Here is a 12,634-nt window from a genome sequence, read left to right on the forward strand (position 1 = left end):
AACAATTCAATCCAAGCAGCATGAATATCAGAGCAAGCCTAATTCAGGGGTGCAGGGCTGGAAAGACAAAGATGTCCTAGGCCCCAGGTATGACAGGAACAACCAACTCCTTTACTTCCTAACTTAAGTTTACCTGAAAGGTGGTGAAACATAAATACAGCTCTAATGGGCTTTTTAAAAACAGTTAAGAGGCAAAAATTCTAACCAGAAAACTTTTATTTTCAAAATAAAAAACTTTGTACAGGGCACTGTAGATCAGAGTAAATCTAAATACAGCAGTCTTCGCGATATGACACAAGCGTTTGCTTCTAGCACAGTCCTTTCACACTCTTGCAATCAGAAGGCAAGCCCAGCAATTATGAAAAAAAAAAAAAAAGAAAATCACTCTCATCTGTCAGAACATGTATTTCTGGAGTTCCTTCTTCATTAAATGCACCTAGAGGATAGAGCACTCTCCACCCTAGATTGCAGAGCTAGTCACACTACAAAAACAGGCAAAGAGTGGACCGATTTTCAATAGGACAGAAAATTTATGAACAGAACTGGAAGTCTGAGACACAAATATCTTTTGTTTCAGAATTCCTCCCACAAACACTGATGTAATTCCCAGAAAGGTATGAACTGTGGATCATTATGTATGCACAGTGTGAATACTATGGAAGCAGAGAGGTCTAAACCCATGTTTTGTTCTAGTGCTCAGTAAAAGCAAGTTGATTCTTCTACTATTCAACTGTACATTATTTGTAAAATTGCATTCTAAACCTTATAAAAGCCTATACAGTAGTTTTCATAACCAAATTAAACACATTTATATACTTTGTGGTTCTCCAGATGCAATTTTCATGGCACCTTTTCTACAGCACTGAGTACACAAGACCCCATCCACATAGCACATTAAAATTCTTCAGCTCTGTTTTTGCTGTACTCACGCTTCATTAATGACACCACATATCCCTCTACAATCATGCGGAGCCAGATATAGAAATATGGCTGGACCATTAAAGATAATACCACAGCACTAACCACATCTGTAAGAGCTCACAAACTGTATGCAACCCACAGCATCTTTTTTTTTTAAAAAAAAAAAAAAAAAGCTTTTTTGATGAGGCAATCTTTCTTCCTCATCTGTTAGTACAACCAGGGTATTTCTTGAGAGCATTATCTATTTACATTTATGCTGTTCTATATAACTGGAAGAATAATTTAGTTTAAGTTAGACTGTGGCTTAGGAAGTCCTTGCTTTTTAATTTTTTTCAGAGGTAAAAAAATTTCACGCTTCTGATTCCACTGATCGTTTGTCACTGCCCCTTTTCTTGATAACCAAATTCAAAAAGTTACCATCTCTCCTCCACCTGTAGTTGGCCAACAGCCACAGGAACCACTACCCCTCTACTTAACCAAGCCCTGGTCTGGAAGAATCCCTCTTCTCCAGGACCAGTGCCAATTCTGCAAAGCACCAGTTCTGCAGTTGCAGCGAGAGCAGGGAGAAGAGAACCCACACAAACAGTAATTTAACCAAGGCTACATTCTGTTTTAGACAGAGTGGTCACTCCACAATGTACAACAGCATGTTCACATCACTGCCATCACTAGGCAATGCCAACGCTCAGCTCTGGAAGCTTTTATCAGTGGCCTCCTCTCACCTGAGCAAAAATACAAAGTGCCAGCCCCAACTGCGTCCACCTCATTTTTAGGTTACTCAGAGAATCTCCCTTAAAATGGCCAACATGCACTTTGAATACTCTATAAAACCAAATATTAGTGCTTGGAGACCGCTCAGCTGGAACTTTTAGGGCTTCCTTTTTGAACTTAAAGTGTTGTTGTTTCAGAGAATTCATTTATGTTCAGTAAGAGTCTGTATTGCATCAGAATTTGGCCTGGAGTTAAGCACACACCTTTCCCCGCTTGGTTCTGTGGGGAAGAGTGCCCTGAATTTTCAGATCATCTGTATCTTTTTGTGATCAACTTCAAAGCATAAACAAACCTGCAGCACAGATCACTGCATGAATCAAACTCTAATGGCTTAAAGCCCCATCTCCTTTCAGGAAAAAAAAAAAGAGTTATTGGCATGAAAGCAAGGACTGATGCTACCTGATTTGCAAAGCTGTATAAAAAGAAAAAAATGGCCTCTGGGCAAAGACCTTCATTAAACAGATTTTCCAAGTGTGATTTGCACTAAGTGAAAGTTCTTTATACTTTTTTACCCAAAAGGGGAGTGAAGAAAGCACTGGCTTTGTAACCTCATTTAATTAAACAATTCAGTGTAGGCAATAATAAGACGTTAGTGAAAGAGTATGTAATCTGAAGGCAGTCACAGCTTCAGTCTTCCATTCCAAGTTCTTGTTTCAGACTGAAAGACAAGTATAAACATAAGTTAGCTTGTAGCAAAACATTGTTTGGAAAGTCTTTAAACAAATTAGTGGAAGCCCTGACAATAAACACAGCTGAAGTTGAGAGCCAAAAGACAGCACATATACCACTTGCTTTGGCTAACAACAAACATGGCAAAAAATTATATAGCAAAAATCTCTGATTCTAAAAGGCAACGTGGACTGATCTTGAGCTCTACCTGAAAAAATGGGAGGGGGAAGAGGTCTCCTCTCCCAGTTTTGAGCTGCTTATCCCACTTAGAGCAGAGCCATACCACTGACACAATGGTATACTCACCTTTTCAAGTAGGCATGGACGTTGTCATAGCCATGGTACTTGGCCAGATAAACCAGGACACCTGTAGCACATCGGCCATCTCGCTGCCGGCAGAAGCTACAGTTGCAGATTCCACGACATGGTGGGCACCTCCAGGCCTAGACAAAAGACAGAACAAGCCTTTTCAACCAAACTGGAATGCCAGAAACGATTGACACCTGCAACTTAAAGAAGGGCCCTGCTCCACACTGAGTTCTGCAGTTAACATCAGCGCTGCAGAAGTTGTCCAAACCAGTGCAAGAGTACAAGTTCTTCAGTCTGTAAGAGATTAAACTCTCCTTTGCCTGCCTTGCACATAACCCCAGGAAACATTCCACTCTGCTCAACTCCTGCACCACTGCCACAGCCCACAGCAGCATTCTGATGGCTATTCTGATGGTCAAATACAAGAACATTTTGGCAAGTGCTCTGCTCCCATAGATTACTCCTGCAAATAAAGCTACAGAAGTAGTAATTACAATGAGTTCTACACAACACAAGGTTCTGCAATTCAGTTTGAATCAAACCAGGACTGCATTATGTACTACAGCACTGTAAGCAGTCTCCCTTCTAAAACTCTTTTTCTAAAAGTAATCAGAGCACCTCTCTGCTCGAGTTAAGCACAATAAAGCCAATATGCAAAACTGTCTTACCGGATCAAGCAATGCTGTTCTGACATCTTCCCCATATCTATTGCGGAGGCATGGCCCACAGAATTGGCCCCGTACTCCTATGCAATCAGGGTTACGACAATTTGTCTTTGTGTCTATGGTTTTCTGGCGACACTGATGACAGGTGGATCCCTAGAACACAGGGAAAGCAGGTTCAGGAAACAAGACATTAGAGACAGCTCTTGAGTGAGGAACAGAGGATTTAACAAGCAACCTCTTTGGCAGCAGCAGTGCTCATCCTGAACCAGAAAGCCACCTCGCAAGTTTGAACCAAGAGTGGTTTAATATTGCATCTTCAGTGTCTGTTAATCACTCTCCTCAGCTGGCATCACCTGAGTACTACAGTTGTTCTAGGGTGAAAACAACCTAACTGGCTTGGTAAAGGCCTTTGTATAAATTTGCAGAATGATAAGAGATGATGTTTCAAGATCTCAGGCACACTTCTCCCCAAAAAAATCACATCCTTCCTCTCAGTGAGAGGGAATCTGCTTTATTTGATGTTAAACCACAAGCAGGGAAGAATAATTAAAATTACTTCACAAAGTACACATTTCACAAAGTTGGAATCTACTTACCATGGCCCTGTTATATACTTTCTCTCTTGCAGATCCACAAATGTTATTCAACTCTTCTGCTGTTATGTCCTCAACTGGGCGCACAACGTGTGGGAAAGCCATGGCACCACGGTGACCCCTCCTGGGAGTTCGGGCTTCATGCTGAATAGTGAAGATAGATACTTTTAGTATTATTTTCAGCAAAAACTGTACATAACAAGGTTGGGATCTTTGAGCCAATGCCAAAGTCTCAAATACCCATCACATATTTAAACAAGAGATAACAGATCTTTGCAAAGACATATGATATGGATGCAGCTTTAGCACCTTCACTTGATCTTTCACCTTCAGGGTGCAGAAATGCTACTGGATCTTGCTTAATTCCTGCTGGAGTGGAAGAGGAAGTGATTTTTCAATGATAGGGCAGAGGGAAACAAAGAACACACAGGCCATGGCATACTCATAATCTTGATCAAGTCTGTGTGAATTGCTTTTTTTTTTTATCCCTTCAAGAAACAAACACCTTCATGATCAACCTTGTATCAGGAGAACTACAACCTCAACATACCTCCAAGTATTCATCAGACATCTTTCTTCTTCTCACTAAGATGTACGGGTCATCATCTTCCTCTTCTGGTAAAGGAGTAGGAGGACCTTCAATCAGGGACCTGGATCTTGTGTGAGGCCGAGAACTTCTGTCTGGGTTTCTCCTCAAAGCACTTCCAGGCAATGAACGCCTTGGAAGTCGCTTTGGTCCCTGGTAAAGTTTAAAAGCCCCTAATGAAACAGGTGAAAAGCCAGACAGCTCCCATCCCTACTATGAACTGCTCTACCAGAAGATATGCCTTCCTTCTGCCTTTGCCAATGAAGTCTCCCTTGCCCCATTCCAAATCAGAAAACACAAGGTAAAAGCAACCTAGGCAAATCCATCTTGGGCATTCTGCTAGCGGCAATAGTCAAAATCAAGTTTGTGTCCATGCAGGTATAAGATACAATAATTCCCTCACACACCAGCAGAACCTATATCTGTGAGGAGCTGCAACTTTTAGTATTGTTCCCATCTTCACAAAGCTTACAGGTAAATTAGCAGGGAAATTCATTACGCTGCCAATTCACAATCCAATCTTCTTTAAGGACCTAGTTAGGCCAAATGTCAGGTCTTTTTTCAAGGCTCCAAACTCACAGAATATTTAGGCTTGAGCTTCAAAGTCTGAGCTGTTCTCCTTACCTCCTATCTTTGTATAAATACATATTTACACAGCACCTTGCTCAGTTTTATTTGCCTGTGGAGACAACTAACCTTTATGAATTAATCTGCTCTGCTTTATACAGTAGCAAATCAAAAGAGAATTGCACAATGAGGATGCCTGTTTCAGGAAGCAATAGAATTCTGAAGTGGACTTTGATTTATGTGGTTTATTAAGTTTTTTTAATTGATAGTTATATTTTGTAATGTCAGAATTTGTCTCTCAGAAATCTGAAGGCAAATATATTAAGTTTATACTTACACGACTGACAGTTGGCAATGATTTTCTCCCACCAAAGATACCAGAAACATTTTGCAACTCAGCCATTAGTTTTGCAAGCTAACAAGAGAAAGAAAAAGGAAGCAGAGCTTTAAAAGGGTTTATGTGCTATTACAGACTACAGCAATTGGCTTACTTATAGGAAATGCAGTCATTCTTCAACTTCTTGCTTTTATGCATTATGTTCTAGTGACTGCAAGTAATTCGAAAATGCTGAAACTTATTATGTTGAAACCCCATTCTTTAGGCTTGGAGCCTATGGATTTTCATGATGGATTTTCACATGCCAGTGGACATGAGTATCAAAGTATCAGATTTAAATATTAGGAATGTAAATTCCTCTTAATGCATGTACATAATTCCCATTAGAGTTAATTTGAACCACCAAAGAGTTCCCCTAAGAGACAAGGGAGAGGGAAGAACGGAGGACCCCAGGGAAGCACTGAGTACTTGCCATTGCTTTGTTTTCCTTTATGTTTAAAGCTCTTTTTTCTAAAAACATGGCACCGTTTTCTTCAGAGTCAGAGTCTGAATCTGGAGCAGGCATCAGCTTTTCAGGAAGAGGTTCCATCTCACCCCTCCTCCTCTCCGATCTTCGAGGTGGAAACTTCATGGCTACTTTTAGAGAAACAGGGCATTTCTGCCTTCTCTGAGCTACCTCATTTTCAGCACTTGTATCATTCTCCTCTGAATCTGACTCCAATTTCTGTTAACAAACCAGAATGGAAGCATATAAATCCCAGCAAGATACTCTGCAATTAAATACATTCTAACAATATTTTGGTTGGAGGTGGTTAAAGAAGCTATCTGGCTGAACATTTAAAACTCCAGTCCTAGCACTCCAGTGTATTTCAAGGGGGGAGGATAGGGTGGGGAAGGAGGAGAGAGGGGGTGCAGGGATAAGAAAAACTCTCAGGGAGAGCCACACTGTACTGCCACAACACATCAGAAAAAGGAGCTTGGTTTCAGTTGCAGGAGTCTTAGCTGTCACTTGCAGGTCTAATAGCAAATATAGTTTGTGTGCAAGTGTGAGAATTGCCTTTAGAGGGCTTGATTTTGCAACATACTGTATTTGGCTATAAAAAAAAGCCACTACACAATTCTCAGCACATTGTCAAACCCAAGTTTGTAAGTTGTCAAGGACAGTCATCTCACAGTATCAATGACAAAGTAAAAACTTCCTTCTAGAGCCAGTCAATGAAATAATTATGAATAAAATCCCAGTATTTTCTTACCTTTGAATTCTGATGCCTTGTCTACTTTTGCAAGAACAAAGGCTTCAGTATGGACATATATTAATTTCTTTAGTTACAAGACCATTTTGCAATAGGTTTTGCCTTTTAACTTTAGACTCATAAGACAGTCTTATTTTGGCCATAGGTAACAAAAGGCTTCCTGCTTCATATGCACAGACCGTAAGTCTCAAGTGGCAATCCTTATTTGCACAGGATTTTTATTAAATCAGGTATGCAGTTCTCGTTGTCCACTATATTTAGTTATTGATTCCTTTTTCTTACATATCTATTCCAGCTCTGCCTCCTACCTATTGTCTTTACTGTTGTGTATTATTTAGCTCAGATATGTCCTCTTGCAGTCAGAAGTTATTATTTTCTAGTCATTCCTCAGCATGTTCTGAAGTAACGACAAACCTATTTTCTGCCAAAGATGGTACTACTTCTGTTTTCTCTACTAAATATCAACTGTTGGTCTTTTTAAGCAATAAAACTGCTCTTGCACTGATGTCAAAGAAAAGCAGGAAGGTGGATTTCGCCACCTCCCACTATTTCTCTGCTGCTAAAGAAGTGCAGCATTTCCTGTTACGCAGTCAGAGTGCAGGTCTGATGGCATGTCAATACACACAGACATTTTTTCTCAGGTTTTTTTGGAGTCCATGGGCTAGCATAACATTTCATATTGAGGAAACCAGAAACGTTAGACTCTAACAGAATAACATCCATCAAGGACAGTTTTAAGAGGTATTATATTTCAAAGTCCATATGGCAGATTTTATTCTGAGCTTGCAAAGCTCAGCAGCTTGGGGGCTTTTTATGGAGGCAAAAAGAAAATGAAACTATGGCTACTTAACTGTACATGAAATTCAATAAAATGATACTCTTTCTGACAACATTTAACTTTCAAGCTGAAGCTGCCATTATTTTTTAATTAAGGAAGTGCAAGAATTGAAATTTAAAATTGCAAACTAAAAATCAACTGTCTTACCAATGCATCTTGAATCTCATTTTCTGAAAAGCCACAGAAGGATTCATCATCAGAGGCTTCGTGAAAAATTTTTGCCAGTTCTTGTCTAATATCCGACCTAAACTTGCGTTTCTAGGAAGAATAAAATATCCTTTAGCTGAAGTCATACAGAAAATTATTCACATTTGCAAGAGTAGTATAAGCAAATAGCTTTATTAATAAAAAGTACTTAAGGCATTTAACAAGGGGTTTCAGAACTGCAGTTGCAAATTATCAGACATGTTAGATTAGGTGACGTTTCAAAGGCTAGAATAAATAGCTAATCTGTTTCCAACAATTACCACCTAGCAGCACAAGTGAAGAATGAAATGAAGTTACAGCATATAGCATAGATTTATAACTACTATACAAAAATATAAGCAGAGCAAGCCATTTTAAACATGCACAAAACATTTACTAGCTTTACATTTTTGTGGGTTTTACTAGCACTGCACATTCAGTTTTATCTGTTCTTGTCCTGTACTTACTGTGTTTGCAAAATTATCAGAACCAAAACTGTCACAACTGTCATCAGAGGATGAAGATGTTTCCATGGGAATCAATTTCGTATTTCGGAATGCTGTGAAGCGTTTCCTTCCTGAACAACCTCGGCGCTGCAAAAGGACAATGCCAACACCGTTAACAGAAGAGACCTACTATAGCATACTAGCTTTTAAATACATCCTTAAATTGAAGCTTAAGAGATTTGAAAATTTTGGGATATTTAATATTCCTGACTAGAAAGTCAACAGAATTATCATCAGCTTTGAAATAATTCCTAAAGTTAGAAAATGGAATGGTTTCACTCTTTCTGATCATCATTACCGAAGAGTTATGGTCAGTATTTAGAAAGACTTTATGCAAACAGCCAAGTGGAAACATACACAAAAATCATACCCTTCCCCACTCATTATAGACAATGCTGGAAAAAAAGTACCAGTACATAAATAGCACATAGAAATCTGTTTTGATTTATCGAATACTTTTAGTTTGAGACAAACGCTAAATACACCATAGCTGTTAACGGACTGAGGATCATATCCACAGAAAATACGCACTTTGAAACAACTGTTCCAGACAAAACTGGTTGCTGTTTTGTTAATTTTATTACCAAGCTGAAATACCTTTTTTTGAGGGACTTCAGGCTTTCATTTCCTAGGGAATGTTTTTATTGGCAATGACCCGTTTTACCTCCCCAGGGCAGTAACGACCCGCAGGCCAAGCCGCCTGCACTCACATTAGATGCTGCCCAAGTCGAGCACTCTAACCAGTTCACAGGCCCAGCCGACTGGCCCAAATATTTCATAAATACGATTTAAACAGTAACCAGGCAGAGCAAATTCAAGACTTCCGTCCTCTCCCCAGCACCGCCCAGCACGCTGCTCTTCGCTGGAGCGGCGCGGCGGCGCCCCGGGCCTGCCCACGCTTCGCACTTTGGCTGATGCTGACAGGAACAGAAAAACTTCCCGGCCCGGCGCGCAGCCGGGCCCGGACACAACACGGGCCGCTTCTGGCGCGTCCTGCGGCGGCTGAGGGAGCGTCCAGCCGCGGCACCCAGCGCTGCGAAGCCCAGGCCGGGGAACGCGGGGCCGCCATGGGCAAGGAAACACACCCTGCGCGCCCGGGCGCCGGCCAGGGGCGCGGGCGGCTCCCCCCGCCTCCCGCGGTGCCGCTCACCCCCCCACACACACACACGCCGCGGGGCCGCTCGCCTGCGCCCCACAGCGACCCCTCCGCCCCGCACTCCACGGCCGCACAGCGGGGCCGCCTCCCCTCGCCGTGAGGCACCTTCCCCCGCGCGCCACCGCCCAACGGCCACTCTCGCGCCCAACGGCCGCCCTCGCGCCCCAGTCGCGGCGGGGGCAGCAGCGAGGCGGGAGCAGGAGGCGCTGGCAGGATGAGGCCGCGCCGGCTGCTCGCCCCGCCGCAGCCGCCTGCCCACGCCGGCCGCAGCTCCGAAGCCGGGCCGCTATCCCAGTCAGGCGCAGGAGGGCACCGCCATGCGCGGGGAGCCCCAGCACAGCGCCGGGGCAAGAGGCGGGGGCTGCCGGTCCGCATAATGGTGCGGCCCCCGCGTCGCCTTCCCTGGAGTGCCCGGCGAACCCCGACCCAAAAACTCGCTTGTCCGGCCCCCCAGCCTTTCCACAGCCCGACTTGCCCCGGCCCTGAGGCCCCGCAGCGCTCACCTGCGGGCGCGACGGAGCCATGCTGGCGGCGGCAGGGCGAGCACCTGGAACTGAAGGTTCGCGCCAAAGCGGCTGGGACCGCGGGGGGCGGGGCCCGGCGGCGCCTTTCCCGCGTTGGCGCCCGAGTCCTGGCAGATGCAGCTGACACCCCCTCAGGATCGAGCACTCAGCGTGCCCGTCCTGCGCCCGCCCGCCCCTCCTCCTGAGCAGCTTGTCACGTCTCCCGGGGAGCCCCCGGAGGAGCAAGTGCGGGGGCCCCATCTATTTTTTTTCTACTCGCGGTGCGGGGTTTGTGGAGCTGCAAGGGCCTGGCCCTGTGGCGCGAAAACCTCCCGGTCGGAGCGCCGCGGGACTCGCGTGCCAGAGGGAGGGGCGCGCGCGGGGGCCAGGGCCGCCCACTGCCGAGCCGCCCCGGCGGGGTGAGGGGCAGAGACCCCCGGCCGGGGGAGCTCACGCAGTCTCCAACTCCTTTCTTTTTTTTTTCTTTTTTTTTTTTTTTCCATATGCCAAACCTGGATTTGTTTCTAACGCTCTGAAATAAACCCCACAAACCTGCCAGTTTTCAGGGGCAGAGGGGCTTTCTCCCGTGTCCCGGCTGCCCCCAGGGCAGGGCACCCCCCGCGTACCCCCGGGCAACCTGTGTGCATTGCCTGGGCACCCCGCGCCCCCTGCGGCCCCGAAGAGCGAAAGGCTGCAGCAGCCCTGCGTTCACCAGCTTTGCCGAGTGGGATGGGAAAAGTGCCCTTTATTAAGAAACACACCCAGCAACATGCCGGGTTTCCTGCACTGCCACAGTAAACGAAGCGTTTGCCAGTGCAGCGCGAGCAGGGTTCTGCACTGGGGGGGAGATGGCGGGCAATGCCCGCTGCCTCTGCTCCCTTAGGAGTGCAGCCGTGCAACAGGATTTCACAAAGAAGTTGGCTGCATTGCTCTTCGCAAACAAAGTGTTGCTTGAAGGCAGGCCAGAAAAAATAGATCATCAGTCACTGTAAACCGTTTTATGTAACATTTGTAATATCACGTTAAATCAAATGCAGCCGTTAAATACAGCAAAATAACTGCCGCGTGACCAGTATTTGGCAGCAATAGTAACAAGAGAGGCCCTGAAGAAGCTGTACGGGATTTGAGGCCCCGGTGCTTGCTATAATCCTCCATTTATCCTGCGGTTTGAGCAGGACTCAATACCAGTGCAACTGTAGCTGCTCAGCATTTCCAGGTGCCTTCCCGACAGCAGGTGACCCCTGTTGCAATGGGCGCGAGGGAAGGCGGCCCCGCGCACCTGCAGCCCGCACGCAAACCTGCGCCCGTGTAACACAAACCACAAATCATCTCTAAGCTAAAGCCTGTAAGTACGCCACAGCACAATGGAGTGCAAGAGCCCTCGTGGAGCTTTTCTATTTTCTGAGGGCATTATTCTTCCTGTGCATGCTGCAGTCTGCCATGTAAAAGAATCTCCATTTTAGATAAGCCTGTAATTACATACTTACCTGCACCGCTGGCTTCTCAGCGCATGCACAAAAGCAGATGAACTAAACCCGATTCTCCCAAGGCCAGACCACACTCATTTTCTCTAAATCCGCATTAGAGAAGGATTGCCACCCAGATGGTTTCCAACCAAGACAGCTCTGTTGGGACTGAGGGATGTTTCTTCAATTTTGATGTAGTTTTACTTCTTTCAGAAATAAAATCTACAAATACTAGTTTACTTGCATGGAAGAAGAGATCCAGTTTCTCAGGAGTAGCAGCCCTTAACATTTTGAATCATGATTATCAGGATTTTACTAGAAAAGTAGCCAACTTTCACAGCTTTTAAGAGCATCATATGAAACGTTATGGAGCACTGATGGGGCTAGCTGAATCCATACTTCAAACTGCAGTTAATTTTCCATTTAATGCTTAATGGAAACAGCATTCTTCAAACAACATAGGTAGTCAAATGGGTTTAAAATTAATAGGCTGGAGCAGGGACTTTGTGGGAAAACCAGACAGGACATTTTGTGAACTGTATTTTCAGCTTTTTTTTTTTTTTAATATGTGAAAAATAATTAATTTATTGAAAATTGTGTATGCCAGCTCACATATTTTACAGAGGACAAGAGAGAAGGGGGCAGGAAGGGGAGAAGAGAAATGGGAAGTATGTGAAGGGCAGAGGCTTCTGCTCTTCCTACGGTGCAGTGCAGGGTACCAGAAGATGAAGGTCTGTAACTCAGGAGATGGCTGTTGTGACCTGTACCCATCATTTCCCCTGGTTTCACCTTTGTGCCCTTTGGGCCCCTGTTCTACCCTGCAGAGCCCAGGTGCCCTTGGTGGGCAGGCAGAATAAACTTACCAACTGGCTTTACCGTGACAGAAAAAATTTCTTAATGTCTGTCAAGACACAAACAGCACCACTGTCCTACATCCAGCTATTTGCGATAGCTGAGAACACGCAAAGCTGAACCCAGGAAAGCCTGGCATTTTCAGCCACATTTAACTCAAATTAGGCTAATGTGAGTGGAAGAAAACATCCCTGCCCATTCGGTCCCTCAGTCCAGGCCCTGCATGGCCTGTCCAGTGGTACCAGCCCCTGCATCTCCCCTGCTGCCCTGCCACGGGGTGAGCTCACCCCTTGGGGCTCATGTGTCAGCAAAGATTATCTGGGGTATTTTATCAGGTGTTTCCAAGAAAATAGTCTCTTAAATTCCCATCTTTCCTTGAAACCAGTTGTCAGTACGTGGTAGTGGCCCGTGGAAGACCTGCTAAGGGAATCATCTTAAATTACAGAGGGATGTGCA

At 44.8% G+C, this 12,634-nt stretch overlaps 1 protein-coding gene across 1 annotated transcript; it reads right to left on the reverse strand.

Annotated features, from left to right (window-relative positions):
- Positions 1 to 248: 248 nt before the first annotated feature.
- On the reverse strand, positions 249 to 9,936 carry CDCA7 (cell division cycle associated 7). Its single transcript, XM_065637845.1, has 10 exons — positions 9,861 to 9,936; positions 8,163 to 8,288; positions 7,657 to 7,767; positions 5,891 to 6,142; positions 5,419 to 5,496; positions 4,479 to 4,667; positions 3,932 to 4,072; positions 3,339 to 3,488; positions 2,668 to 2,804; positions 249 to 2,350 (listed from the first exon to the last, which is right to left on the reverse strand). The coding sequence occupies exons 1-10, from the start codon at positions 9,879 to 9,881 to the stop codon at positions 2,320 to 2,322; spliced, it is 1,236 nt and encodes a 411-aa protein (XP_065493917.1). The 5' UTR covers positions 9,882 to 9,936; the 3' UTR covers positions 249 to 2,319.
- Positions 9,937 to 12,634: the final 2,698 nt, after the last annotated feature.

This window comes from Caloenas nicobarica, chromosome 6 (genome assembly GCF_036013445.1).
Source record: "Caloenas nicobarica isolate bCalNic1 chromosome 6, bCalNic1.hap1, whole genome shotgun sequence".
Lineage (NCBI taxonomy): Eukaryota > Metazoa > Chordata > Aves > Columbiformes > Columbidae > Caloenas > Caloenas nicobarica.